Source organism: Varanus komodoensis, unplaced genomic scaffold (assembly GCF_004798865.1).
Source record: "Varanus komodoensis strain SLA01 unplaced genomic scaffold, ASM479886v1 scaffold16, whole genome shotgun sequence".
NCBI lineage: Eukaryota > Metazoa > Chordata > Lepidosauria > Squamata > Varanidae > Varanus > Varanus komodoensis.
The window spans coordinates 4,473,376-4,499,899 of record NW_025335468.1 but is presented as its reverse complement, the minus strand read 5'-3'; the positions used below and the strand labels follow the sequence as shown (position 1 = coordinate 4,499,899).

Below are 26,524 nucleotides of genomic sequence, written 5' to 3'. Positions count from 1 at the left end.
TGTCTCACAGTGAAGAATTAAATTTCATAATTTATTATTTACATGCAGCAGAAGGCAATGTTGTGTGTGGAGGAGAGGCAGTACAGAGTAGGGGAGAGAATTGTAGACTGAACATTTTGAGTTCGGATTAGACTGCTTGTTACAAAAAAGCACTAGCTTTCCAACCCCTTGTTTCCCATTTACAGCATGTTTGGGGCAGGGAAAGCATCTGCACAGAAGAATCCCTGCGTCATGCCCTCCTGCAAGTGCCAACTGGGCCCTGTTTGGCTGTTTTCCCCTTAAGCTGTTTAGGAAGGATTGGAAGGGAAGGCTCAGTAGGCGAACAGTGGCATCTTCCCTTCTCATTTAGTTCACCCCACAAATACAACCTCGATCCCTCCTTGCTTACACGGAACAGGGATATAAAATTCACAACTGTGAATCAAGCACCACCCCGACAATACATTTTTAAGTCTGAAATATGGGCAATTTCCCTGCAATATACCATATGCTTACTTGGGAAAAAATCACATTTACCTCAGTGAAGCTTGCTTCTGAAGAAATATTCATTTCATTTCATTCATTAAATTTCTATACTGAACACCTGGCAAATGCTGATAAATTGCGTAGTGATTGATTCCTTACCAATGGCACGTGCCAATGCTATGACAACCTCCTGGCAGGTGGTCTGATCCGAGACGCCACATACAACCCGCTGAACACCATCCACCCAGACCTTCAGCTCCATCACCAAAGCAGCAGCAGATTAGGCTCTCCAGATCATCGCCGGGAGTCTTGCCTGCAGAGGTGTTTTAAAGAAACATACATTGAAGTGTGCTGATTTCATTCTCACATAGGTTTTCTTGCCTCCGACTATGACAAGGGGAAAAATGTCAATGGACTAAAATTGAGGGAACTTCTACCTTCCTCTTCCTACCCCTCCAATTTCCACTCCATTTGCTCCAACATGGAGTTCAAGGTTTACTTTTAGCTGAAGCATCATGCTCAAATGGGAATGAACATCATATATCCCCTTTGCCCCTTCAGTTTCATAAATTATAGAATGTACACAGAACAGTTCACTACTCTGAAATGGCTTGTAATTGTGTCCCACTGGCCAGGAATTTCAAAAACATAGAAACAGAGCAAGTCAGAAGGGGTCCCCCGAGTCATCAAGTCTGACCCCTGGCTCCAGCCGGCTCTGCTTATGGCATGCCTACCAGTGTATTTACTGGATGCAACCAAATATAATGATCCTGTCTCTGTTTTCGCTTTATTTCTGAAAGACAGATTGAACTGGGTAGCATAAATCAAATAAGAGTCACGGGAGTTTTAAGGCATAGTTCTGTTTCATAACCACTCACCCACTGCGGTAATGAGCACAATGCACTGGTGCAGTATAGCCAACCAGCATGAGAGAGCTCCAATGAGATCAGAGACGGTGCTTTATTTAAGAGACTCTACTGGCCAGAAAAAAGGTGGACCTGTCTGAGAACTTGCAAAGAACCAAAAATGCATCTAGCAAATTTAATTTCTATTTGCTGTTGGTGGATATGCAGGTCGACAAAGTTTGCAATCGCATGGCAAATGCTGCGGCCCAGTGATGGCAAGTCATCAAATGTGCAGCATATAAAACACTGATGTCATAGGAAGTGAATCATACAGACAATAAATAAATATTTGCATTAGGCTACATGCCACACATGGTTAAAAACAGGTTCCTGGGCAGAGGCTGAATGATTAACTAGCTAAGTGATTAGTGAAAATTGTTGGGCTCTTTTCAGTTTTCTTCCAAAAGTTGTCTGATTGAAATGGTATGCTACAGACACGATAAACAGCTTTTGCTTTTTTCCTACATTACATGGTCAACAATAGCACATTCCTTTTCAGACTTGATTTAAAAATTATTGGTGGGTGGAAATGTATCTCCAAGTCTCCCTGGTCTCTTTCTCCCGATGCTTAATTGCACACTACCAGCTTTAAGAACACCACTGGCAATACTTCAACAGTTCAAGAATTCTGAAGGTCAAATATTGAATAATGTTAATCTGGTGTGAATCAGCCACCTATCAAAACCATGTTGAGACTTCCTGCCTGGATTTCAGACTGTTGGAATCACACCCCCCTTTGACAGACCATGCCACACCTGAAAAATGTTCTTTCCTTCCAGCCAGAGTAAAGTGCAAAAGAACATCACCCCCCAAAAAAGGAAAATGAATGTACAACACACACAAGCTTTATCATGCCAAAGAGTATGTTGGCTTTGACATTGTTTGTTGTGCATTCCAGATTTTTACTTCCACACCCAAGATTTGGGCTCTGGTCTCTGGTCTCTATATAATGTAAACAGACAAACATTAACCACTTAAAGCTGTTGCACAAGAAAATAGAAGAGCACAAGCATAGTTAGAAATATGTACTAAGAAAACACTGGTGTATGTATACAACAGACTGCTTTCTGCTGTGATAAAAGAAGCAATGTACTGAAATAATTTTTCCATCAATTTTTTTCAGGAACATGGTAAGATCCTGACAAGACCAATTAAGTACATACACTTTTCTAATTTGTTAGAAGAGAGAAAAAACCCAGACTCATTATGAACCTGCCCAGGTATTAGAATTTGCAGGAAGTTCTTTTGAGGGAGTCATTAGTTGTAGAGGGTTATTTGTTGAACATGTGTGAAAGGGCACATGCGGGATGCATACATTCAAAAACTTAGCCTTTTAATTTATGCAGTTCATGTTTTTACGGTTTCTAAGGTTCTCACTTTCTTGTATTGTTTTACATTGTTCTGCACTGGTTTGATAGTCAATACAGCACTACTTAATAGTAATACATCATAGTAATAATACAGGCTGTTTCCTAGGTATCCTTGTTCCTCCAAGAAGGTTTCATTTCCTATACTGTACAAAGACCAAGAAGATTAAGCTAGGAAATGCGGGAACAGAGGAAACAACCTTAGCCTGAGTCAGCCCCTTGGGCCATCTAGCCCCGTATGGTTGCTGGTGCCATGTCGACGCTCCACTATGGCAGCTAGCCACCACAGAAGTCAAATAAAGAGACACTGAAGAGGAAAAACTCTTATTCCACATTCCATCTGAACAAGTGTATGCCTGGATTTGTTCTGAGGAGCACAAGTGTTGCATGAGTATTGAGTGGGAGGTGGATCAGCTCAGAGGAAGCACCCTGTTTCTAAAGGATCTGGATTTGAAATGTACCACTGGTGCAATTGCCCAGGGCATTAAGACCTGACTGAGAAGGTTGCAGAGGACTTGCCTGCAGCCCAGAAGAGCTGAGGTCAGAGTCCTGATTCCCAGAAACAGACAAGCAGAAACTTGTTTGTACTGACTTAGGAAGCAAGAAGTTTCTTTGACCTGAAGTCCCTCAGCTTAGTTCCTCCAATCGTTTGCCAGGCTAACTGCTCCTCCTGATCTAAAAAAGAAAAAGCATTATAATAAAAATAACTGAAAGGCAAAGGAAATTACAGCTCTCAGTGCTATCTTCATTTCCAAGAACTAAACGAATAAGAAACTTTCCCAAAAAATACAAGGTAATACAAGGCAGAATGAGCCCCAAAGCACAAAACACTTCTCTAGGCTCCGTACATGAAATGACTATTTTGTTGTGCTTCATGGGGGCAAAAGAGTGAATTCACATTTGGGGTGCAGATGTGGTCCCTTCCTTATATTAATTTTCTCAGCCAAGAGACTTGTCTCTGAGCTTTATCTGTTTGCTTTCATTGAAATAGAGCTGCTTTCAGGCACATGGTACCTATGACTGGCCACACCAACCAAGGCATTTTATGAGTACCTATGACATATTCTCAACATTTCACACATGTCCCCTGGCCAAAAGTTTGGAGATTTCTGATCTGGACTCTAGGTACCAAGGAAGCATGTGATACTTAGTGTATGGGAAATTATCAAAATTCCCCTTCCCCATGCCAGAAACACATCTGGCTAAGAATTACTACTAAATGACAATTGAGGAAATGTTTTAAGCTGCTAACACATCCTTTGTCTGCCCATTTTAGAAGATTCCATGCTCATTTAGGGGGCAATCATATGGTCCCCGAGAGAGCATTCCAGGGACAACAGGATTGCTTGCAACAGCCTTTCAAGGTTGGAAACAGTGATCCATCTTCAGAAGGAAGGGGGTAAACAGGCTCTAGTAAGACTTCTAAGAGGGCAGATCTCTGAGGTTGGAAAATCAGAGGCCAAGGGATGAGCAATCCTGAGGCCTCATAATCCTTTTTTGAAGGGCTGCTGCTAGATGGACAAAAAACCCACCTAGCAAAATGCAGGGTGGGAGGACAAGGAGCTGCTACCACTTCCTCCCCATTCTGGATGGTCAGAAGCCTGAGAATTTGGGGGCTTTTGATCATCTGGGAACAACTGATAGGATTGCATCCTTAATCAACTAAAGGTCTACTTTCAAAATCATTATTTTGACTGTCCAGTAAAAATGAGTAAGACTAGCAGAAAACTACCTTATGAACCAGACAGTCCCTCACTCAACTGGATTTAGAATTGAACTTCATCTAGTTCAGAATGACTCTCTAAGCACTTTTAATAACTCAGTTTAATACCATGTAAATCCTACTAGTCTGGACAATTCTCAACCCATAGTAAGTAGAGCAAATGTCTTATGGTACTCACAGAGTTGAAAAAATGTTGCAACGGTATGTATGTAATGCCATATAGAGATCCTGATTGGATATAGGGCAGGATATAAACATTGTAAACAAACAAACAAATGCCAAGATTACTTGCTTAAGTGCTGGTAATTTGCCACTGTTACAGCCACCTGTTGGGAAGGAAGAGAACCAGATTTGTTTTCCTTCAGCAACAGTTTAATGCAGTGAGTGAAAGTTATGGCTTCTCAAAAAAGAATGAAAACTTAAATTTGCCCACATTCAAATTGGCAAAAACATTGCTTAAGAATTTCAAGCAATGCATGAAGCAAGGCAGACATGCCTCAGTGCATTTTCTACAGATATGTCAGCTAAATATTTCAGGCACATGTACACGTGTGTGTGTGTGAGGGAGAGGGAGAGGGAGGGAGGATGTACTGCTTAGACTAAGTAGCTATGGACAGAAAAAGCTGCAGTACTGTTAAAATATAATGTTATTGAAAGAATCTCCTTGGTAAACCAATCTCTTTCAATTACAGCAATCTCTCAAGCATCGCCAAATAGAGGACAAAAGCAGACAGATTTGCAAATACTAATTCATATGTCTAGCTATACATTTAGGAAATAGTTCTTACAATGTAAAGACAAATACAGTTACATCTCACCATAGCAAGGGGTACGAGTCTGCAGGCCCGTTCATTCGGTTAACTTTCCATGGCCACTTCAAGGCCCTCCCCCTTCTCATGATTCTTCAAACCAGACTTGGCTTGAATAACCCTTCATATAAGAGGCTTGTCCAGTGTAACGTAGGGCACATAGCACCACACCTCCTAGCATTTTTTAGATAAGAACAGGGACACACCTGTATAGTAGAGGGCAGGCCTACGAGCAAAGTCCAGCAGCCCGGCAGGCAAATGGTGGGAGCAGACCCTATAAGCAAGATGCCGATGTGACACAGGCAAGGCGCTCTGGGTGACAAGATGGGTGAGGCAAGCATGCAAGACAAGGAAAAACACCAATCATGCATCAAGATGCACTCTGCTGCTTACATGCCACTTCATGGCCCATTTTAGCTGAGATGAGCAAGTGACTCCCTGAAGATCAGTCACTGACTCCATGGCAGAGTGTTCCTCGGCCCAGTAAGCAGCGAGAGAAGCAACGCCAGTGGGGATGCCTTCATCGGAGCAGCTGTAGCCTCTTCCACACCCTCTGTACCATTGCTTATCATTATGGAAAACTTTCCAACCTCCCTTAATTTGTGCTTCGCTTCCACCGGACTCAGGAAAGGAGTGCTTTTGATTCCAGGGCTTAGTCCTAGAATATGGGAAGGGAAGAGTCTCTGAGCATCCACTGAGAGCTTTCCCTCCCCTCCCCCTAAACACTAAGAACACAAAAATGGGTTGATGTCAAGCAATTTTGCAAAGGTTTTCAGCAGGAGGACTGAATGGAGTCCTTTCCATGTGCATGCGTGTGTGCATGCATGCATGCGATCCCAGTGTCTTGTGTTCCCCCATCCCTTCCAATTTCCATAATTCTAGCAGTCCAATTCACAAAATAAATCTCTTTAAAGCCAAATCAACCAAGACTTTACCAGCAGAGGTGAAGAGGACACTGTTTCATTGTTTAATGCTAATCCTTGAAAGATCCAGTTTATCTACTTTTTATTACATGTTGACATAGTTAAACTTAACCTTTTGAGCTGAAGTGGGATCTCCCAATAGATTAAGGGAATGGGGTGGAGGGCTGAGCCATATTTTTGGCCAAACCCTTCCTGCCTTCCCCATCACCCCCCACAGTCCATCCCTGGAAACTTCAGAGCCTGTTCTAACTACTTCTCTGTCATTTAACTTTCAATACTGTCTCCTATACTCTCACCTCTTCTATGTGTCCACATTTCCCAGTCTCAGTAGGCCAGGGGAAGCATAAAGTACTAGTAAATAACAATGTACATCCTATTGCATTTAGCACTCTGATTTTGGAAGGAAAGATGGATTGACATTTGCATTTAACGTTATATTCTAAACCTCTTTATTCACTTGCATCCATGAGAACTTCAAAAAGGAAGTGGAGAGATTAATTATATTTTTTCAACAAGAACATTTTAGCCACTAAAGGAAATTTCTATCCAACTGAATTGAACTTTAGGAAGGGCAAGCAATCTACATTTGTATTTTGGAAGAAGACAATTTCTTCCTTGAAATTGAAACTAGGAAGCAATACAAATGCTGTTACAATTGAGTCTGTTCCACAAACAGATGTTAACTGAGAAAGATTTCAGTTAGTTATACTGAATAGATATTGTCCGGTCTTGCTATATGCTCTGCTTTAAATATTGGGTTGAACACAGGGCCCAATTTCTGTCAGAGGAAAAGTCCTCCTGTGAGAGGATAGGCTGCTCTCATGGAAGGTCCCTCTGCAAAATTTTGGGGATCTCTTTTCCTTCTAATTTTCCATGTAGCCTATTCAGAGGGCTCTGGAGGGGCTGCTGTGCAGACAGAGACAGGAAAGCCTAATGCCAATGCAGTCCATTCTGCTTAAATCTGGACCCAACCCATTGGAAGTAAATTCAGCTAATATTAAGTGCTTGCATTCTAGAATCAAATATCAAACTGATAAAGTGAAAGTATATGTACAGTACATTCACGTACTGCATCATTCATGATGGTGTGTCAAAAGCTTGTCCTGTGTGTGTGGGTGGGATACACACAACTGATTCAGCATGGATGGAGGAGACTGAAGGGGACTTTTCACACCTCCCAAAGGCTGGTGAGAGACAGCCTGGTAAAGAATCCCAGTCAACAAACTTTTAAAAAACTAGCCTAGTTGTTTAAAAATATAATATTTGCAACTGCTTTTTCCCTTGGCAAAGATGAGAAGGAGATAGATTATGGTGGATAGAGATGATTTTTTTCCTACAGTCTTAAAAGTTTTTCAGTTGTGATGTCTAGTTATTGTATTAACCAATGTGCTACAAAAATTGGTGATTCACGTTTGAATCAGCATGTGTCATGGCAGTTTGCTTTTTGTAAAACTCAAGTCCTACTCTTATTTTTTGTTTCTGATTTTTGTTTTTAGGCTCCTCCAATACTGAAGGAGTTTTAGGTCATTGATAATCAGGTTGCCATTTTCCGTACCCTTTCCAGAATGAGTTTTAGGATTTATGGTGGAAGTGCACCAGTTCTCATTGGACTGGACTAGATGGCTCCTGCTTCACAGGTAGAAAACTAACTCTTGATTATCCCAAAGCACAGGTAAGGCCCTCCAGAAGGCTGTGTAGAAAAAACTGCTAGATCCTTGAAAATGTTGGCTTTGCATACTCTTTAATTCATGGGAATTAGCAAACAACATGTGAAATTAGAGGAAAAGGCACCCAACTTATTCACTTGCAGACTTCCTAAGCAAGATAGACAACTTGTGATTGTTGAGAAAAGCTAGCATTGTTAGCAAAATGGCCCAGCCTAAAACCTATTCCTATAGGAAGAATGAGGAATGTGCCAAAATCACACCACTCAAAGTTTAAGACTTCCTGAAGGAGACTTAAAAGCTGCCTCTTGTTGCATTAGGGATTGGCATCACTGGCGCCAGTTGTTATAAGGGTGACATTATACTAAGTGGAGGCTTTCAGGTGCTGTAATTTAGATTTGGCTGTAAATCCTGACATGCCTAACTTGGTGATTCTGCTTATTTTTGTTTGCAGATGAGGTCTAAATGCATAGATGAAAAGAGCCACTTCCTTAGAGAAATAAATTAATAGGCAACTGGAGGAGTGGACAAACATGTACCAAGATTCTGCAAAAGTTTTCAGGATCCAACCGTACATTAATAAATATGAAGAGGAAAGTGGTATTGGCAGTAGCTCAACTAAGTGTCAGTAATAAATACTGCAATTCAATTAAGCCATTTTGCATTTTCCTACCTATTAGTTTCTAAACTGCAGTCACTAGAAAGCGTGTGTTGGAGGGAGTGGTTGTCATTTCACTGTATGAACATCACACAAGCAGAGGAAACTTTCAGTCTTTAACCACACTCATCAGCTACAGTCTCCAATTTCTTTGTACACTGTCCCCTTTTTGGCCCTGCTTCGTATCAGGATTCAGGCACTGTAGTAACTCAATGTATAGCTCTACCTCCATAGATGGGAAGGGAGGAGAGAAATGACAGCAGGTAAAAAGTAAATACTTTTTCTCCTAGTTGCAAACCAGCCATGCCATTCTCCAGAAAGGGTCCTTTCTCTCTGAAGGTAATAGTGAAGAAGAATCCAAATTAAGGGTCCCCCTGAAATATAATGTGTGTCAAACTACATAATGTGGTACTCTCCAACCAATTATTTCCTGCTTTTTTAAATGTGAAAGTACAGCATTAGAGCAACGCACTGGTGCTCTAACAACATATTGTTATGGATTCCATAGTAGGAGCAGAGCCATTCTTCACAGTAACTTCAAAATGTTTGACAAGCAAAGGGAACACAATGAAACATGATTGGCAAGGCATGAGATTTTGCTGCACCCTTGCTTCAGATATTTTAAAGAAACCTAGCTTTCATTTATAAGGGCTGGGAAGGAAACCTGTGGCCTTTCAGATGATGTTGGACTATAACTCCCATCATACCTGACCACTGACTGAGACTGATGAGAGTTGGAGTCCAACAAAAACAGGTTTCCCACTTGAGTGATATCATTAAACAAATGCATAAAATGCTATTAAGAGCTCCTTTTGCTTCCATGCCCCTCAAATACCTGATGGTACTTTCTCATTCCATACACCAATGTCTTATATCCCCTTCCATGAACCCCCAGCTTAGCCTGGAGCAGGCAAAATCCAGCCTTATCTAGGAGACCACACAACCACTTGGTGGATCTCCCCAAGTCTGCATCCAGCCCACCTCCACAGTGGGTAGAAAGGAGGAGGTGGGCATCAACTAGTAAGCAATAATAATCTCTATCTTCTGTTTCACTGTCAAAACAGACCTTTTTGATGAATTTTATACTATGCGCCAATCCTATCTGCCTTACTTTATGATCGAAGTAAAGCATACAAAAAGCTTTTAAAAGCTGCACATGATGCTCCAGAAATAAGGAGAAACTTGTCGGGTAAAGAAAATTGCAATTCCATCTCAAAGTAAAAAGTTGAATCCATCTCAAATGAAATTAGTCCTATTTCAAGAAGAAGAAAGAGCAAGAAGAGGAGGAGGAGGAGAAAACTACCCACAGGCAACAAGATTCAGGTCTAGCATCCAAAGGAAGGCATGGAGATATATGTTCCCTGCTAATTCAAAACGGGAGCACCCACTGAAAAATAGCCAGTTACAAAGCCAATGGTACTAATTCTTTCTTTGCCTGGGTAATCGAGATCTCCCAAGGATGTGATATTTTCAGATACACAGGTATGAATAATCTAATGTGTTCAGGTCAGCACAATTACCATGGTTTCCTTCATGTTGCAAGGCAGAATATCTTGCATCAAGGATGCCAAGAAAACATCCACTTGTACACTTGTTAAACGCCCAGCTTTTATAAGGCACCAGCTGAAGAAGCATGTAGGTGTGAGTAAGGGCAGCTCTCTTTTGGGGGCCCACAGTCAAAATACAGAATGGTCTTCAACTCCACAGCCTGGCAGTAGGCACCAAGACTCCTTTTGCCACAACACAAAGACGTGTGGGGGTTTTCCCCCTCCACAGTGGGAGAGAATTTCATGAACTGTGTGTATATCACCTGCTTCTCCATAAAGCTGATGCAGCCGCATTCCAGACCAGCCCTCAGGCTGGGCACTATGTCCAGACGGTGAACGGCAGTTGTCAGACACAGCAGCCTTTGACATCCATAATGGCACTCTGCTCTGGGACCACAAATTTAAACAGTCCAATTCATGCTAGGCAGACTTAATTGCAACCGTGTGAGCATGAATTGAAAAACTGTATAGCCAGTTGTTTCTTCACCCAGAAACAGAACCTGCAGCAAGAGTCAATCTAAACGCTGTATGCTCTTAGGTTAACAGGACTGGAAGTAAACAGGACTTGAAGTAATCCCATGCCGGCACACAGACCTAGAGATATAGCACTTTTGTGCAGTTGTAATTCTGTGGGGCTACTCAGACAAATGAAGCTGCACTGTGTTTAGACTATGTTCCTTCATTTTCATGGGGCTTTTAAAAAGAATGCAGACTTTTCGGAAAAGCAACACGTAAGCACACAAGGATGCCAGCCAGGAACCCAGGCCCCTAGCACATCACTACAAGCCAAATAAAGTTTAAAAATACATAGTATTCACCTCATCCTAAGATCTGGCAGTTTCCTCCAGCTCAGCATTAGCAACCTAGCTCTCATTTTTGTTGCTGGACATTCTGCTGTGCTATCCATGCTACAGAGTTGTGCAGTTAGCTGGAAAGCACAAAAAGCCATTTTCAAAAATTTTTGGTCCAGTTCAGAAGCAGCATTCCCTCTGTATGACAGCCTTGCCTATTATCTCCTGCAAGTTTTCCTTCCTTTCCATGGTTTGCCATGGCTCATATTTATAACACTATGTGTGGTTGAAAGTATGGTTCCATGGCAATCCCAGTTAGCTCTAACCACAGTTCACCCCAATTTGGACCAAACACAATGTCCTATGGTTGCAGCAAATACTGGAAGGAAAGGGGAAGCAGTGTACGAGCTCATTACATGACCCTAAGCTCCAAATCAGGCTCTGAGAAAGAAGTTTCTGAATGGGACCTAAAACTGAATCAGGATTGCTTGAAGCTGAAGTCCTTTTACAAACATTTATATCCGGTGGAGTGGAATTGCACCCATCATCCTAACTCTCATCCTCTGAATGCTCAGCTACTTCTCTTCAACAAATCCTTCTTTTCATGCCTTTGGGGAATCTGCCTTTTGAAGGTTGCACATCCAAAGGCCCTGAAATGAAAAGATGCTCTATGCATGGAGCCTGGAGGCAGGGAGAGCAGAAACGATCCTGCTTCTCTGCATTAACTTATTATATGCACTTCAGTTGAGTCTGAAAAGAGCTTAACAACATAGCCATGGCAAGAAGTGGATCTGAGCACACATCTAGAGTAGTGATGCTTCGCATTTTAATACCGTGCTTCCTGAGTTGTACAAAGAACTTCACACACATTTTCCTAGCATTATTTGCAACCACCTTGCAAGGCAAGCTGTCATTAACACCTCTGTGTTCCAGACAGAGGACTGAAGATGAGAAATAGTTACTTGATTGGGGACACCTAGTGAGCACACCAGAGTTGAGTCACGTGATCACTGCTCTCTCCTGCTAAGTGGTAATTTTTCCTGCTAGACTCTTTCATAAAGCCAAATCCTACACCAGGTGATTTATAGGCATGCTGGAGAAAAATATCATGAGAAGGGAGTCTATGAATGCATGAATTCCAAGAAATGTATAACCAGATATCAGCAAGACCAGTAGGAGAAAGGAGGGTAACATTTTAATGTTTGCAGTGTAGAGAAATAGAACTCCTCACATTCTTACTGAGCTCCTATATAAGGCACAGTGTGATTTCCAAGTGTGAAAACACTGTCCTTTCCTATCCTTTTCTCACCTACACCATGCTGCTTTTCAGAGGGCTTGTTAATATGTTAGTCACAAGTTTATACAAATTGAACCACAGCAACTTAGCACGTAAGGACAATATGTACTCTTAAATGCAACACATCGCAAAGTCCTTATAATTTATTTGTGGATCCCATGAAACTAATGCTCGCAAGGCTCAACAAGCTTGCTATTAAATCCACAGAAACCACCACTGCCATTAAGAGGCATGCTGTCCTGTTCTTTGTGGTCGTGATATAACATGGTTAGCTAAAACATTTAAAAAGAATTATTATTCCTATTCCTTGTCACTTTCTTAAATAGACCAGGCATTATTGTCCCATAATAAGAGGAAAAGAGAAATTTTGGTCAGTGTCAGAGGATTTCATATTCTGAGGATGATGTAATTCCTCAAACTAAATGCAACTTGCAGAGAACAATGCAGCCAGACAGATTTTTGTTTCCTCCAGTCTGTCACCAACTAATCCAGCTTTTAATCGATCTAATCTAAGATGCACATCATGTTTTTACACAATTTGTGGCACACCCAAGTCAAGAACACCTGCATTTCCTCAAAGCAAAATAGTAAATGTAAGAGATCGTTTAGAATTTAAAAATGAGCTATCACCTTTTCCTGTTTTTAAGGGAGAAGAAAGTCAATGGTGTAAATGGCTTAGGAAAGCCTCCATTAAACAGGAAACAACACTGTTGCAAAGTACAACTGGGCTTCACAACTCAACATTTTTGTGTATTTAGATTGCAAAGTTTGTTTTGAGCACTTTGAAGGGGGAGAAATTCACTTGACTGCTGTTTTCCAGTGCTTTGCCCCAGCCAGTCATGCACCCTTAACAATCATTAACCAACATTCCTCTCTAGTACTTTCCCCAAGCACGATTTTGGAAGAGGATTGAACTATAGCTGCTTTAAGCAGTGTGCATGCAACACAATGCTTTCACTACTAATGAGTAGCAGAAGAAACAACCCTGCAACTTCAGTGGCTAGAAGTTGTTTTGTTTATAGGTACTAATGAAGCCTCTTGCTTCACAATTAGCTCCTTGCCCTCTGCACATGCACAGTGCAAGAGATGTTTTCAGATGAAGCAATAAAGATAGGTTGCCTACCTGCACCTGCAGCTCTTTCAGTGGCCATCTGTACAACTGTGAGTTCTGCGCTAGCACTGAATCTCTCAGGAAGCTTCCAGGGTGAAACTGGATAGCTGGCAGGTTCCAAGCTCTGCTGCATCCCAACCTCCCATCGCTTGCACCAGCTTCCGTCCCCCTGTCCAGCTCAAACTTCCACCCAACACAGTACTATGAAATTGTAACCAAGCAGCAATCGATACAGAATGGCCCGAGCAGTGAGGTGGCAAGGCACTGTGCAACTACAGAGATGACCATTTGCCCAGTACTGCCTATGACGAAGCTACCGCAGAAGCCGCGTGAACAGGATTTCTCAAGCCTGTGCATTCCGATGGTTTAAAGGGAGACTTGGAGACAGTAGCTGAGGCAGGACAGCAGTGCCCTTGATAGTGAGGTGAAGGTGACCTACTCGAGTACCAATGAGCGTCTAAGAACCATGCCAAAGATGGATACTGCTCCTGCGTCCATTTCTGGGATGTGCAGCCCCCAAGACACCTTGAGAAAACAGGATGGAAAGCAATAGTGATGCAGAGAGCAAGTAGGATTCCGATCACTGTGCCTGCATAAGAGCGCCTGTGGTCCTGCTGATCCAACTAACCAATATGGAAGGTGGTGGGACAGTGGAGGGAAAGCCTTTTTTCCTCTCCTGAGGTATAAGAGCCGGAGAGTGGCTGCATTACTTGACAAGGTGATTCTCTTCCAAGCACAGAAGGCAAAGGGAGTGGCTGTCCATTGGCAGCAATTTATTACTGCAAGACAAGCTCTTGAGGAGGAATGCAACCTTCTGGGCCACAGGTGTCCCAATGAAGATGCCAAAGATAATAAGCACCCTGGGTGCTGACAAGAAAACTGAGAAGAAAACCAATTGTGGGTTGTAAAAGAATGAACACTAAAACTGAAAGACTGGGAAAGGCAATAAAACAAAGTTTTGATTGTTTTTTCTACCCTGACCAGCATTTCCTAGATGTGCCCTTGGCGCTTGTCAGGAAAATGAGAGCCATGTCCCCTGAGTATGCACTTGGACGGTGAAGGCCAGCTGCCTGCTGAAACTCTACCTTATAGATATATTTCTTGCAATAGGCTCTGGGCAGGTGCAGAACCCACATTTGAAACTGCACAAAGACTACAAGTAAGACCCAATCGAGAAAGGTAGAAGAGTGAGAAAAGCAAGCAGGTACCCCGATGTCTCCTTGGTTGCTGGCCGTTATTATACAACATTAACAGCTTTCTTGTGCAATATTCTTAGTAATCAGAAGCTTTCTTTTACTGGTAAAAAATCAGCATTATTTGTTGAAAGAAGAAGAAAAACCCATCTTGCACATTCTTCTCTTGGGGCACCTCAGCAGCAAGTTTTACAGTGTTGAAAAGTATTTCCCCTTTTTATGTTTTCAATTCACTCATCCTGACTTGCTGGACTCCCTACTCAGCAAGTGGACAACAGCAAGAGGCTTGGGCAGTTGATCAGCCCTTCTTCTGAAACAAGTCCAAAGTGAGGAGAGAACAGAACCAACTAAGAAATCAGTGTAGCTTCAGTTTATGCAGAAACCTCACAGGAGAGCCAGAACTAGAGTCCTGCTACACCTAAAGAGATATCAGTCTAGGATTCAGGAGTTGGAAGCCACATACCAGTGAATTGTCCTCTTTTTGCAAAGCCCCCTGTGCTGTGGTTTTCCAAGGCTTCTCTTGTCCTGGCTTCCTTAGCAGAGAATAGGCCACAGACGGCCATACTGTGAGTCCAATTAGACTACAGGACACTGATCCATACTATGTCAGTCCATTGCTTCACCCAGCCCAGTCTTCATCAACCTGGTGTGCCTCAGAATTTTTGGACTACAACTCCTAGCATTCCTACCATTGACCATGTTCTGGCTGCTGGGAGAACTGGGGATGGGGGTACAGACTGGGGAAGACTGGTCTGGCTGTGTACTGTTTGTATTTACAGCTGTTCAGGGTTTCAGTCTTTCCCAGCCTTACCAGGATATGTTAGGGACTGTTCCCCAGAGCTTTTGAATGCAAGGCATGTACTCTATCATTGTGAACGACAGGGTTCCCTTAAAATTACCAGTAATTTTGACAGGACTCCTTTGTAAAAACAATCTCTCTGCTTTTGGTATGTCCACATAAGGAAAGCATCCCATGCGTCTGATAATTTTTTGCCTTACAGATATCTGTTCAAGGTACACCTTCTGTACAACTGTTGAAAGGCTCTGTACTGGGGCTGGTGCTTCTCGGCTTGTTCATAAATGAACTTGAGCTGGATGTGAGCAGTGAGGTGGCCAAGCTTGCCAGCAATACCACCAAATTATTTAGGGCAGTTAGAACAAAAAGAGAGACAGCAAAGAGCTCCAAGATGAGGATATGAACATTAAAATGGCAAAGCCAGTTCAATTTAAGTAAGTGAAAGAAGAATCCTAACTTCAGAGATACACGAACAAGCTGTCACTGACTGACCAGGAAAAGGATTCTAGGGATGTAGCAGACAGTGCAGTGAAAAGGTTGACCCAGAGTGCAGCTGCTGTGAAAAAGGCATGTTCCATTTAGGGATCTTTACAAAAGAAATAAAAAATAAAACTGATAATATCATGGTGTTTTTATACAAATCTATTGTGTGACTCTACTTGGAATGCTGGGCAGAGTTCTAGTCACTATACATCAAAAACAATATTGTACAGCTGAAAAAGGTGCAGAAAATGATCAAGGGGTTGAAGCAGGTCCACTGTGAAGAAAAGTTGCAACATTTTGTGCTCATTAGTTCGGAAAAAAGGTGAATGAGGAGGAGACCATGAATTATAGAAGTACAGTATATAATTATCCATGGTTTGGAGAAACTCTCTCATAATACTGAGATCCCAAGATCATCCAACACAACTGAAGAGTGGAATATTCAGACAGATAAAAGCGTTGAACACCATTCATAATTAAACTATGGAATTCACTGCCCAGATGCCTTGGAATTCCCACCTCCCTGCAGCCCAGCGGGCTGTAACCTCCGCCCAGAGACTCCTCGGTCCCTGATCCCAGACCAGACACTGGATTCAGCACACAGCGACACATGTGTTGTGGGGAAAGGATTCTATTTGAAAGGCTAACAAAGTAGGAGTGGAGGGTCTACAACCACTAAGACTCACAAGGCGCAATCACACACAAGGAAGGATGGGAAAGGAAAGGGGAATTGGAATTGGAAAGCAGCACGGACACAATTTGCAACCGATCAAAGCCCCCAAGACACCAGGCTCTGTTGGCCTCCTCAGACACAAAATAACCAAGCTTCCCTAGCCTAGCTCTAAACACAGAATACAGTATCAGACATAGTCTTCTCAAGGCAAGATAGCACAGAGATCTTCGGCAAAGCCTCTGGCAGCAAGAAGGGAACCTCCTGAAGGGGAACCCCAAGCCTTCCCAGCTCCCTTCTTTTATCTCTCTTTGTCCGTATGACATATTCCAGGTGAGGATCATTTGCTCCTGTTGCCCCCAATCTCCTGCCCTCATGGGGGGGGTGCAAATTCCCCCGTCCTTGGCTATAATTTTCATTGTGCATTCATTCCCAAGCCCTATCCAGCCCTCCCGTGGCCTGGGAGCCTGGGTTTCCTTGCAGCCTTTCCTTGTACCTTTCCTTGAAAGGTGTCAATTACCTTTCCCCTGCAGATTGGGTGTTAGGCCAGTTCATGTTACAACTACCACAACCTAACATGGCATGAAGGCTGCCAACTTAAATGGGCTTAAAAGCGGCTCAGAAAAATTCATATTTATTTAAACTTTTTTAGACCATCCCTTACCGTAATCTCAGGACGGTTTAACAATAGGACAAAACAGAATAAAACACAGCATCCTAATCAAATTCTTAACAAATCAACACTAAAACCCATATTAAAAACAGTTCAGACCTTAAAACATTGGGGAAATAAAAAGGTTTTAGCCTGGAGCTGAAAAGAATAAAGTGATGGTGCCAGGCAAACCTGGGGAATAATTCATGGGGAATAAAGTCATAAATGGCTACCAGTTGAGACAGCTATGTTATCACCTATATGAGCAGTAGTATCCCTGTGTATGCCAACTGCTAAGGAATATGAGTGAGACGGTAGTAGTGCATTCAAGTCCCACTTGTGGTTTTTCTGCTTCTCGTTGGCCATTGTAGGCACAAACTCTTTGACTAGATAGGCCTCTGGTCTGATTCAGCAGACTTTACATTCTTAAATGTAAACACTTGTACTTCAGCTGACTTCTTATTTATAGAAAGGTGTAACATTGTCCTCTGTATTGTTCTCAATTGTTCAATATTTTTTAACTTTTAGCTGGAGATGTACAAATGTTTTGGGGACCTGGCCACATCAACTGCAAACTGTCAAGCTGAGGAGTACAGGTTTTTAATTTTTTAAGCATTAGCTTTGGGTGTGGGAAAACCAAAGTTCAAATCTGCACTTAGCAGCCTTGGCCAAGTCACTATCTCTTGGCCTAATCAGCCTCCCAGGATTATAATATTACAATACTACTCTGAGTTTATTGGAGGAAGGGTGGGAATTCAAATAAAATATTTGCCTCTCCCTTCCATGCATATTACTTTGAACCAAATGATACTGTGTAAACCAAAGCAAGAACAATGTATTCAGACAAGGACCCTTTTCCTTATTTATATTATATTATATTATATTAATTGATTTCTATACCATCCAACAACCAGAAGTCTCTGGGCATTTATTACAGTGTACTTGGAATGGAACTTCTTTGATCATTTGTAAAATTTGCCCTTACATTTAAATCATCAAGGTCAGTGTAGAGAAGTGGACAGAATGTCTGCCTTGCACTAGAGAAATCCCCACTGGTGTTTGGAGGATAACTTTGGCCAATCACCATCTTCCAGCCTAACTTCCTCACTGTGTGGCCGTAAGAATAAAAATGAAATAGACCACATGCAGTTCTCCTTCCCATCTCAATAGATGAAACTGTTTTCTGAAAAGTATTAATGATAATTTTAACTGCCTCTTAGTGACCATGTTGCGTCTTCCTAATCACAGATTGTCCATTACTGGGCAGTGGCCCTGCTTCTAATTCTCTCTCTCTTTTTTTTACCAGCTAGCTGTATTTTCAAGGAAAACTTAGAGCTGCACATAATCTTGTATAACAACATCCTTCTCAGACTGCACAACAGTTCATAGGCAGTGTTGGTTTTTCAGATTTTGAAGAGTTGGGAGCTGAAGCAAATGCTGAGAAGAGAGGTAACACATACACACACACACACGTGTGTGTGTGTGTGTGTGTGTGTTTTCTCCTACAGACCAAAAATGTGTGTGCATGGCTGTGTGTGGAAGTTTGAATCAAAGTTCAGTGATGGCCCTCCATCCAGAATAGCTGGTTTCCCAAACCACAGCACCCCCAACATGCATCCCAAAACCACCTCCAGATCTAGTTCAAATGTTCCACAGCCTCTCTGGGACATCCTAATGATATATAAGTCCAAATCTCTGAAAGATGTCCCTTAGTGGTTTCATGCAGATGTCAAAAAGCATAGGCCAATGGGCATGGTGAGGACCAGGACATGGTGAGGGGCAGAAGCCCCTCAGCACCATCCTCGGAGACTGCTTATCCAGGAAGGACTGAAGCACCAGAAAACTGCCTCCTATGCCCAGACCAGGTAAGTACTCCAAATGGATACCAGAGTTGAAGGTACCAAGAACCACTGAAAGGTCCAGGTGAACCAACAGGGTTGCCTCCCCTCCAATCCACCCTTTAATGTAAGTCTCCCACTAGGGTGTTTCTTCTGCATATGCTACTTTCATCCAAAGCTAGTTTTATCCCACAGCTATGTTTAAAAACAGAATGAACTAGATCTAAAAACAATCACTCTTATCTGAAACTGCTAAAATGCTGTGGGAGAAGGGTTAACTTTCTCCAGTGTTGCTTTCCTAATCCAACCTTCAACCCCATCCCCCAAGACTGCTTTCAAGCTTACAAAAACAACTTGGGAAAATCCAATCATGGATCTAGTTTAGTTCTCAGTTTGCTGTAAAACAAAGCATTTTAAAACATTGGCTGAAAGGATGCTGCAAAAGCAGTGCTGTCCGTACAGTAACAGAGTAGAAAAAAATTCCAAATATGACTCGGTATGCTGTTTCGCAAGGTGCATTTTGTGCACCTCTGCAAGTTAGCAGGTGAAAATGTTCTAACAGAAATACCAGTAGCACTTATGTCAAGAAACTGAATGCCCCAACTACAAGTTTGTCACTGACTGGATTCTTTTGGCCTAATCATTTATCTTTTGTAATATAGGAATTTTAATTTTCTCTTTCAAGAGAGTGTTTCCCTTGTTTGTGTTTCCAAAGGGGGAGCCATTCTTGCTAAGCTCAGAAAAGCTTGTAGCTCAGAATTTTCTCCAGCAGTTTCAGTCTTCCATCTTTTCCTGTGTCTCCAAATGAATGGCAAGAAGGCTGAATGAGTCATGTCCCCTATGACTTGTGTCAGGAGAACAATGCCTGAAGAAATTAAGAACTAAGAAGAATAACCATGTGATGAAGCAGTGTGCATTTAAGAATACAATGTTGGTTAATATCTTGATTAGATCCAGCCACAATTCTATTATGAACTCTCCAGAACTCTTAATCATGCTAGATGGTACTAAAAGCAAGAGTGTGCAGGGAGAAACTAGAAAGTCCAAAACTGTGGCTGCATGTAATGGCTTTTAAATCTATAGTTAAGAGAGCCCCAGTCTCAAAACAGATACTGCAGATGGTGTGCAATCCTATGCTGATGACCATAACCCCTTCAGCTCAGAGGCTTACAGGCATCCAATGCAGACTGGGAAGAGTGGTAGAGGGAAACTTCATCCTTCCGCCCTGCATGCTCCACTAGACAGACTGTTTTTCTCTCCAGCTGGAGCATCTTGGAAAGGAAAGAAGCTGGAGAGGCATCAGGATAAATCAGATCCTAGCATCTTCAATCCCCTCCCTGCCCCCATCCACCCTTCCCCCCTCTGCAAGATTGCTTGCCTGACCTCAAACAGCAGCTGGCAAAGCAGTTCTGTTTGTGCCAGCTGCAAAAGGGAGGGGAATCCAAGTTCCAGTTCCCTGCTCAAGGTTACAGCATGGTCTCTGACCTCAGCTCTGGGAATCTGAATTATCCTGTGGCCCTGCCAAACACTGCAGGATCCAGAGGATTATTTCCTCCATGAAGCAGTCAGTGATAGGTGCAGCAGGTATGTAATCGCAACTGCATTTGGAATGCTGGTTAGTCCAAATAAAGGTCTTACCGAACTGTGAATGTTTCCCCTTAAGGACAATCGTAGCTATATTGGCTTTAAGAATACACATGTGGTAACAGAATATTTAAAAGCAAGCAAGCCCTGGGACATGATTTCCTAAACTATAGCTTTCATTAAAATTGCTGCTTTTTTGGACAGATGCTTTTTATAATTGACTGATCATCCTTGGAACAAGTTGTTCTTGTTTTATTTCTGTCTGACATACAGTTCTTAAAATTACAGAGGCCCTAGTGAGTGAGGAAGGGCACAAAAGTTGCAATTAAGGAGAATTAAACATTAAATTAACTGTTTTCTTTGAATTGCAGATTGGAATAAGTTTGTAGTGACAAATGTGAATACCTCACATATACACAGTGACTAAAGCTGATATTGCTAACTAAATACAGTGAGTAACAATAGCTTACTTTTTGTCTTCCATCAATGTGCAGTACTTACAGCTAGATCCTGTAAGGTAAAGCTAATGATCAGTACCTATGACTTCTATTTCACCTTATCTTTCCCCTACCCAGGAAACTGTTAAAGTTATAAAAGCCTAACATGATATCTATCTTTAAGTGTTAAACCATGAAGGAAATTACAGGAAACTAACCTATTCCACCACAGACCACAAAATGGCACTCTTCCTTTTTGCCTTGTCTGGTTGATCTGGTTGTTTTCAAACATCTTCTACAAGCTATTGCATGAGAGTTTTTTCCCCTTGGAACCAAAATCAGCAGAACAATTAGAATACAAGGCCCAATAATCCCTTTCCAGGCATGCGCAGGGCTTATTTCAATGTTTCTATCACAGGGGCTTAATTAAAAGAGTCCCAAAAGGCAAGGAAAGCCATGCCAACATTCCCCACATGTACACTGTGTTGTGATTCTTAGGAGCAGGTCACATCAACAGCTGGATATGGGGTGGTATTACTGAAACCAGATGAGCTAGTGTGTTTACATTTAAGCAGGTTCTTAAACAGATAAAAGGCAGCAACCCCTGCTTCAGAGAACAGGTATTTCAGGTTGCTGGGAAAGATCAAGTTGTCTCAGATAGCGGCTCCCTTTTCAAAAAGACCAGATCGCAAGCAATGCAGACCTCTTTATCTCACCCAGCTTTCTTCTTGCGTAATCCCAAATCCCCAAAGAGCTTTTCATTATACAAGGTACTCATGCTCTCTCCCGCACCCTCTATAAAAAGGCACACTTAAAAGTAAATGGAAGCTGGTGATTTGTCTTCTCATAGTGATGAATTCTTTTCCCCGTTCCTATTTCATTCTCCATGGTGGTCCCAGTTAATTATTACATATCCCATGTTTAACATATACAACAAAGAGTTGTCTGGGCACTGCAGATTTATGAGAGAACAGTGGGGCGACCTCCTGATTGAGTCTCAGAAGTGAAATGTCGAGTGAGAAGAACTTAATCATGATGGTCACCTGAGATTTGAACTGTCTCCCATGAAAGTCATCATTTAGTCCCAATTCTGCATCTGTGACTCTCTAGGAAATTTCAGGGTAACGGTCCACACAGAAATCCAAAGATATAATCTAAAAGCCTAACTTGTTCACCTCAAGCAAAGGAAATCTTCCTCTACACTGGGAGAAAGTTGACCGTCAGGGAGGGTGGACATCACAATAATCCACCCTGGAAATAATAATAATAATTATTATTATTATTGTTGTTATTGTTATTATTATTATAACATTTCTATGCCGCCCCTTGCCGAAACCTCGGAGCGGCTTACAACATGATAAAATACATTGAAATACAATAGTACATAATAAATTACCATTAAATATAAAAATACAAAAAAATACAAATAAGCTGCAGTGGGCTGGACATATGTGAAACAACCCACAGTGATCCTGACAGATGATGGGGCTCACAGTGGGTTGCTGGTTCTCCTTTCTGCCCTCAAATTTCCTGCAGGTTTCCCAGAAGACCCTGGAAGAGGAATGGGTTCTTTCCCCCTCTTCCCACCATGACTATGGATGATTTCAAGTTTGCCAAAGCCCTTTCTCTCTTTAAACTTTTTTTCTGGGGGTGTAGGTCATGAAAGCCAACTGTCAAGCCAGCTTTTGTGATCCCATTTTGACAGCTGTAGGCCATCCCTTCAAAAAGTCCCAGTAGCACCTTCCAGGGGCTGCCTGTGGTAGCCAAATCTTTTATTTTATTTGCTCAAAAATGTGCAGAAACATAGCATTTTTTAAATTGTAGGCACAGTTGTGTGACTGAGGTGATCTCCAGGGGATTGTCTGTTGCCCAAATGCACTGCCCAGAAAGGGCTTCAAATTGTTTTCCCCCCTCTGCCGGTTTCTTTGGACACCTGTCAAAAGATGAGCTGTCAAGATACACCAAAAGCATGAGGGATCATTGCACCAAAAACAAACAAGAGTTGAAGGAATTTACACTTCTTTTGTACAAAGACTCCTTGCTCTTCAGTTAGTCCTCTTCCTGCAGCACACTTTGCAGTTTGTCCCAAGCCTCTAGGTGCTCAGGAAAGTGCAAATGTGCACACTCGATTTTGGTCACTTGATCACTTTAAAAAGGATGTTGAGAGAAAAATGGGAAGTTGTGACTATGACACATAGCTATGTTTTCACGGTCAAGAAGCCTGCACTGCCTAGTCAGAACCCCATTTTAAAAGGACCCAGCGTTTTGCCAGCTAGCCATGAAAATTCATGTTCCCAAGAAAAAAAGCAGTCGCACACTTGCACTTTCTTGAGACTCCAGACTCAGGACAAAGGGCATGAAAATGGGGACCCAAGATTAAGAGCCGTGAGGCTTAGGCTACAATCATTTGGTGTCAAGTAAAACTACTTTGAAACAGGGTGCACTTAACTTAGTCAGAAACAGCTAATTTTGGCTCAGTTTCCCATACAAGCAACATTCCAACTTGTTGACGTGTGGGATAAAAATGGAGGGAGAGGCTTTAGCTGCTTGATTTCATTCTGCTGAAGTGCAGTGCCTGGCAGTGGAAGGTAGTCAAGTCTGTGAATAATAGGACAAAGCAAGTTCCATTTTGCTTGTGGTTGCATTTTAAATTAAGAATTCTTTGAGGTTCACAGTGGAGCCTTCTAGTATATGAGGAAAGTGTGTACACCTGAAGGCATTAATGCATGTGCATTCAGATTCCAAGCAAAATCAAACCTTGCCCAAAATATCTCTATTCGATTCTGGTTCCAGAAGTAAAGTAGTGAATATTGGTTTTGGCTGCACTTGGTTTTTGGAAGCCAACTGTACCAAAAAGCATGTTGTTTTAAGAGAAATGCAACACATTTAAAAAAAATCTCAGGTACAGATGCCGAAGATAAGGAAGGCTAGGACAGCTGGGGTGATCATATCATAGCATATCATATCCTTGGACTAAGAATTTTTTGACTGGTGGGAAAGGGAATGCATGCATATGCAGAGCACATACGAAGAGTGTGAGAGAAACAAACATCAGTGGCACAGCTAGGTCTGCAGCTCAAAACTGAAGTTCAGGGTCCTGCAACCCAAGAAAGTGAGAGGGATGGGGACAGTGGCAGGTACACCACACCTGCAGTCTTCACCTGGGATCACCACAGCATCGTTTCTTCTTATCCTTAACAACATCTTATTTTATTTTATTTTTATTTATATTGTGATTTATATTTGGGGTAGGTGTCCAAGCGTGTGCATGGTGATAGAAGCACATTTTATTATTTTAACTTTCAAAAATTATTCTTTTCTACAGCAAAATGGTGCATATTCCTATGGGAGAATTTGTACATCACAACAGCCCATTGTAGTGATAGCCCACAGGGGGTTGGTTCTTCCATGAAATGCCCATGATGATCCCAAAATGTGATTGGGCACATGGTGTGTGATTCTCTGGCAGCCACATGTCCCAAGGGTCCCCTTGATTTTTCAATTAATCTCAAAATGATAGCAATTTGGGTGTTGCAAAAGTCACAGGGATTCCCTTTCCCAGGATTATGACAGTAGGTACTCCTCAGCTGTCAAAATTCAAGGTTGCTTTGAAAAGGGTTAATGATTTTTGTCTGGAGGGAAAGTGCACAGTCACATTGACTTGTGTATATTTGTACCCTTTCTTGACCCCTCCCCCAATTTTAACCCTTTTAGAAGCACAGGTCAAAAACAGAGCTCTGGAGCTTCTGGCTGTTAAGTTGAGAGGTCCATCTTTTAAGTGGGAAACCCCTTCAGTTTTCAATGTCCCCCAGACACTAGCAAAGCTGGGGGCAATTGGGAAAAATGCTCCCTGTTTGCAAATGGATTATCCATTTTTGGGGGGTGGATGCAGTTGTTCCTAAGGTCCTCTGAATTCATTCCCCCCAAAAGACTGTATGATCCATTTGTGAAAGGGGAAATGAGTGCAATTATTTGCACAGATCTTTTTCTCCCCTCCCCCGCCCCCACAAAAAAAGGAATGTGGCTGCAGGCATGAGGTATTGCTGGGGTGCCTTAGGATGCAGCTGACAGGTGCTCAGATGGAGATTATGAAAGGTGGTTGGACAGCTGGCTGTCATGATTCCCTCTCCCCCACCAAAAAGGTACAAGTACCTGCAACAAACAAAAAATGCCTTGCTTTCCCAGCAGGGAGGAGGGGAAGCCTTTGTCAGCTGCCCCCAAGTACCACTTGGGCACCCCTGCTGCCGGCAACAGCATCCCCGTGTAGCAACAGCAGTGAGGAAAGGGGGGGGGGTTACTCCTCTTGCCAAATAGCTTGCTTGTGCAGAGTTGGGCTTCACTTGGGATGGATCAGGTTGTCCAGGTTCAGACAACACAGTAACACATCATGGGTGAAAGAAACCCTGCAAGAGAGCATTGCTGTCACTGTGGTTGCCAACCACAATAAGACCCAATTGTTGGGAACCTTGAGTGGATTCGCACAACACCAACTACAGTCTATGTGCTTTCCATCAGTGCAGCATGATGGTGCTATGATTTGGCTTTAAAATGCAGAACTGCGCATGTTCAGAGTTGCTGTTTTTTTGTTATCAGTCTTGACCAACCTTTTTTCCTCTAACAGATCAGGAATGTAAAAGCAGTTATGAAGCAATATGATGGTGGAATGGGGAGAGAGAAATATTAGTCATGTGCTTCACAGCTGAAGTAATACACATGGCCATCTAAGTGTGTGTGTGGGGGTGGAGTTTAATTTTGTTTAACATGGAACAAAGATGTGAATTAGAAGTTTGGTGATGCCATGTTAATATAACCTCAAATATAGCAATGAAATTATAACTAAAACTGATAAACTTTTTAAAATATGGTGTAATCAGGAGACAGATGCCCAGTCATAAAAAGACATTAGAAATGTTGAAAAGTATCTATTCAGAATGTGGGCAGTATCTGCAAAAGGAAACATTGTTAAGAGCTGAAGACTGATCTGTGCAGAAAGTTGGCTAAGTCTCTTGCTGATATGCCACCAACCCCCAGTTCCATCACAAAATGCATCCCAAAGCTTTCCATGCTCTCAGAGTCATTAACCCTCTTGGATCATGATTACTATATTATCATCTGGCTTGCACATAATACAAGTCATGACTGGTGGATTTTCTTGTGGGGCTTGCTGCTTGGCATTGTTGACAATTCAAGCTGTGAGGGGATGGGGGCTTGGCTTATCCCATGCAAACTTGCTTAGGGTGGGTTGCTGAGGTAGCTAACAAGCCACCCAGAACCCATGGCCTGTTTCAGGGCTGCAGGCAGCTTGTGAACCATCAAGCCAATCCTCACCAGCTCCGCACATAACAACAAGCCATGGCAAGAAGCTCCATGGAAAAATTCACCCATGGTAACTTTATCATTACTTGCAAACAGGCTCAATGTTGAATCTGCTGGCCTGCAACCAAGAGGGAGGGGTTGGTGTTGTACAGCCACCTACGTGCTGTATGCCTTACCAGAGGAACTAATAATTACATGCAGGTGCAAAACATGCCAAACAAAAGTAAGCAAATGTAAAATTTCTTAATTATTTGTTGTGCTTTATACAAGTATGACATACTGTCACAATTTTTTA

At 42.2% G+C, this 26,524-nt stretch overlaps 1 protein-coding gene across 3 annotated transcripts in view; it reads right to left on the bottom strand.

The window, feature by feature from the left end:
• Window positions 1–26,524, bottom strand: part of RASSF7 (Ras association domain family member 7) — a 70,616-nt gene that overhangs the window by 17,787 nt on the left and 26,305 nt on the right. For 2 of the 3 annotated variants that reach the window (XM_044425655.1, XM_044425658.1), the window contains exon 2: window positions 625–778. In XM_044425655.1, the coding sequence (XP_044281590.1) occupies window positions 625–727 (103 nt within the window). In that variant the 5' untranslated portion in view covers window positions 728–778. Of the gene's footprint in view, window positions 1–624; window positions 24,915–26,524 lie in introns of those variants that run through there. The other variant, XM_044425656.1, reaches the window with a different exon arrangement.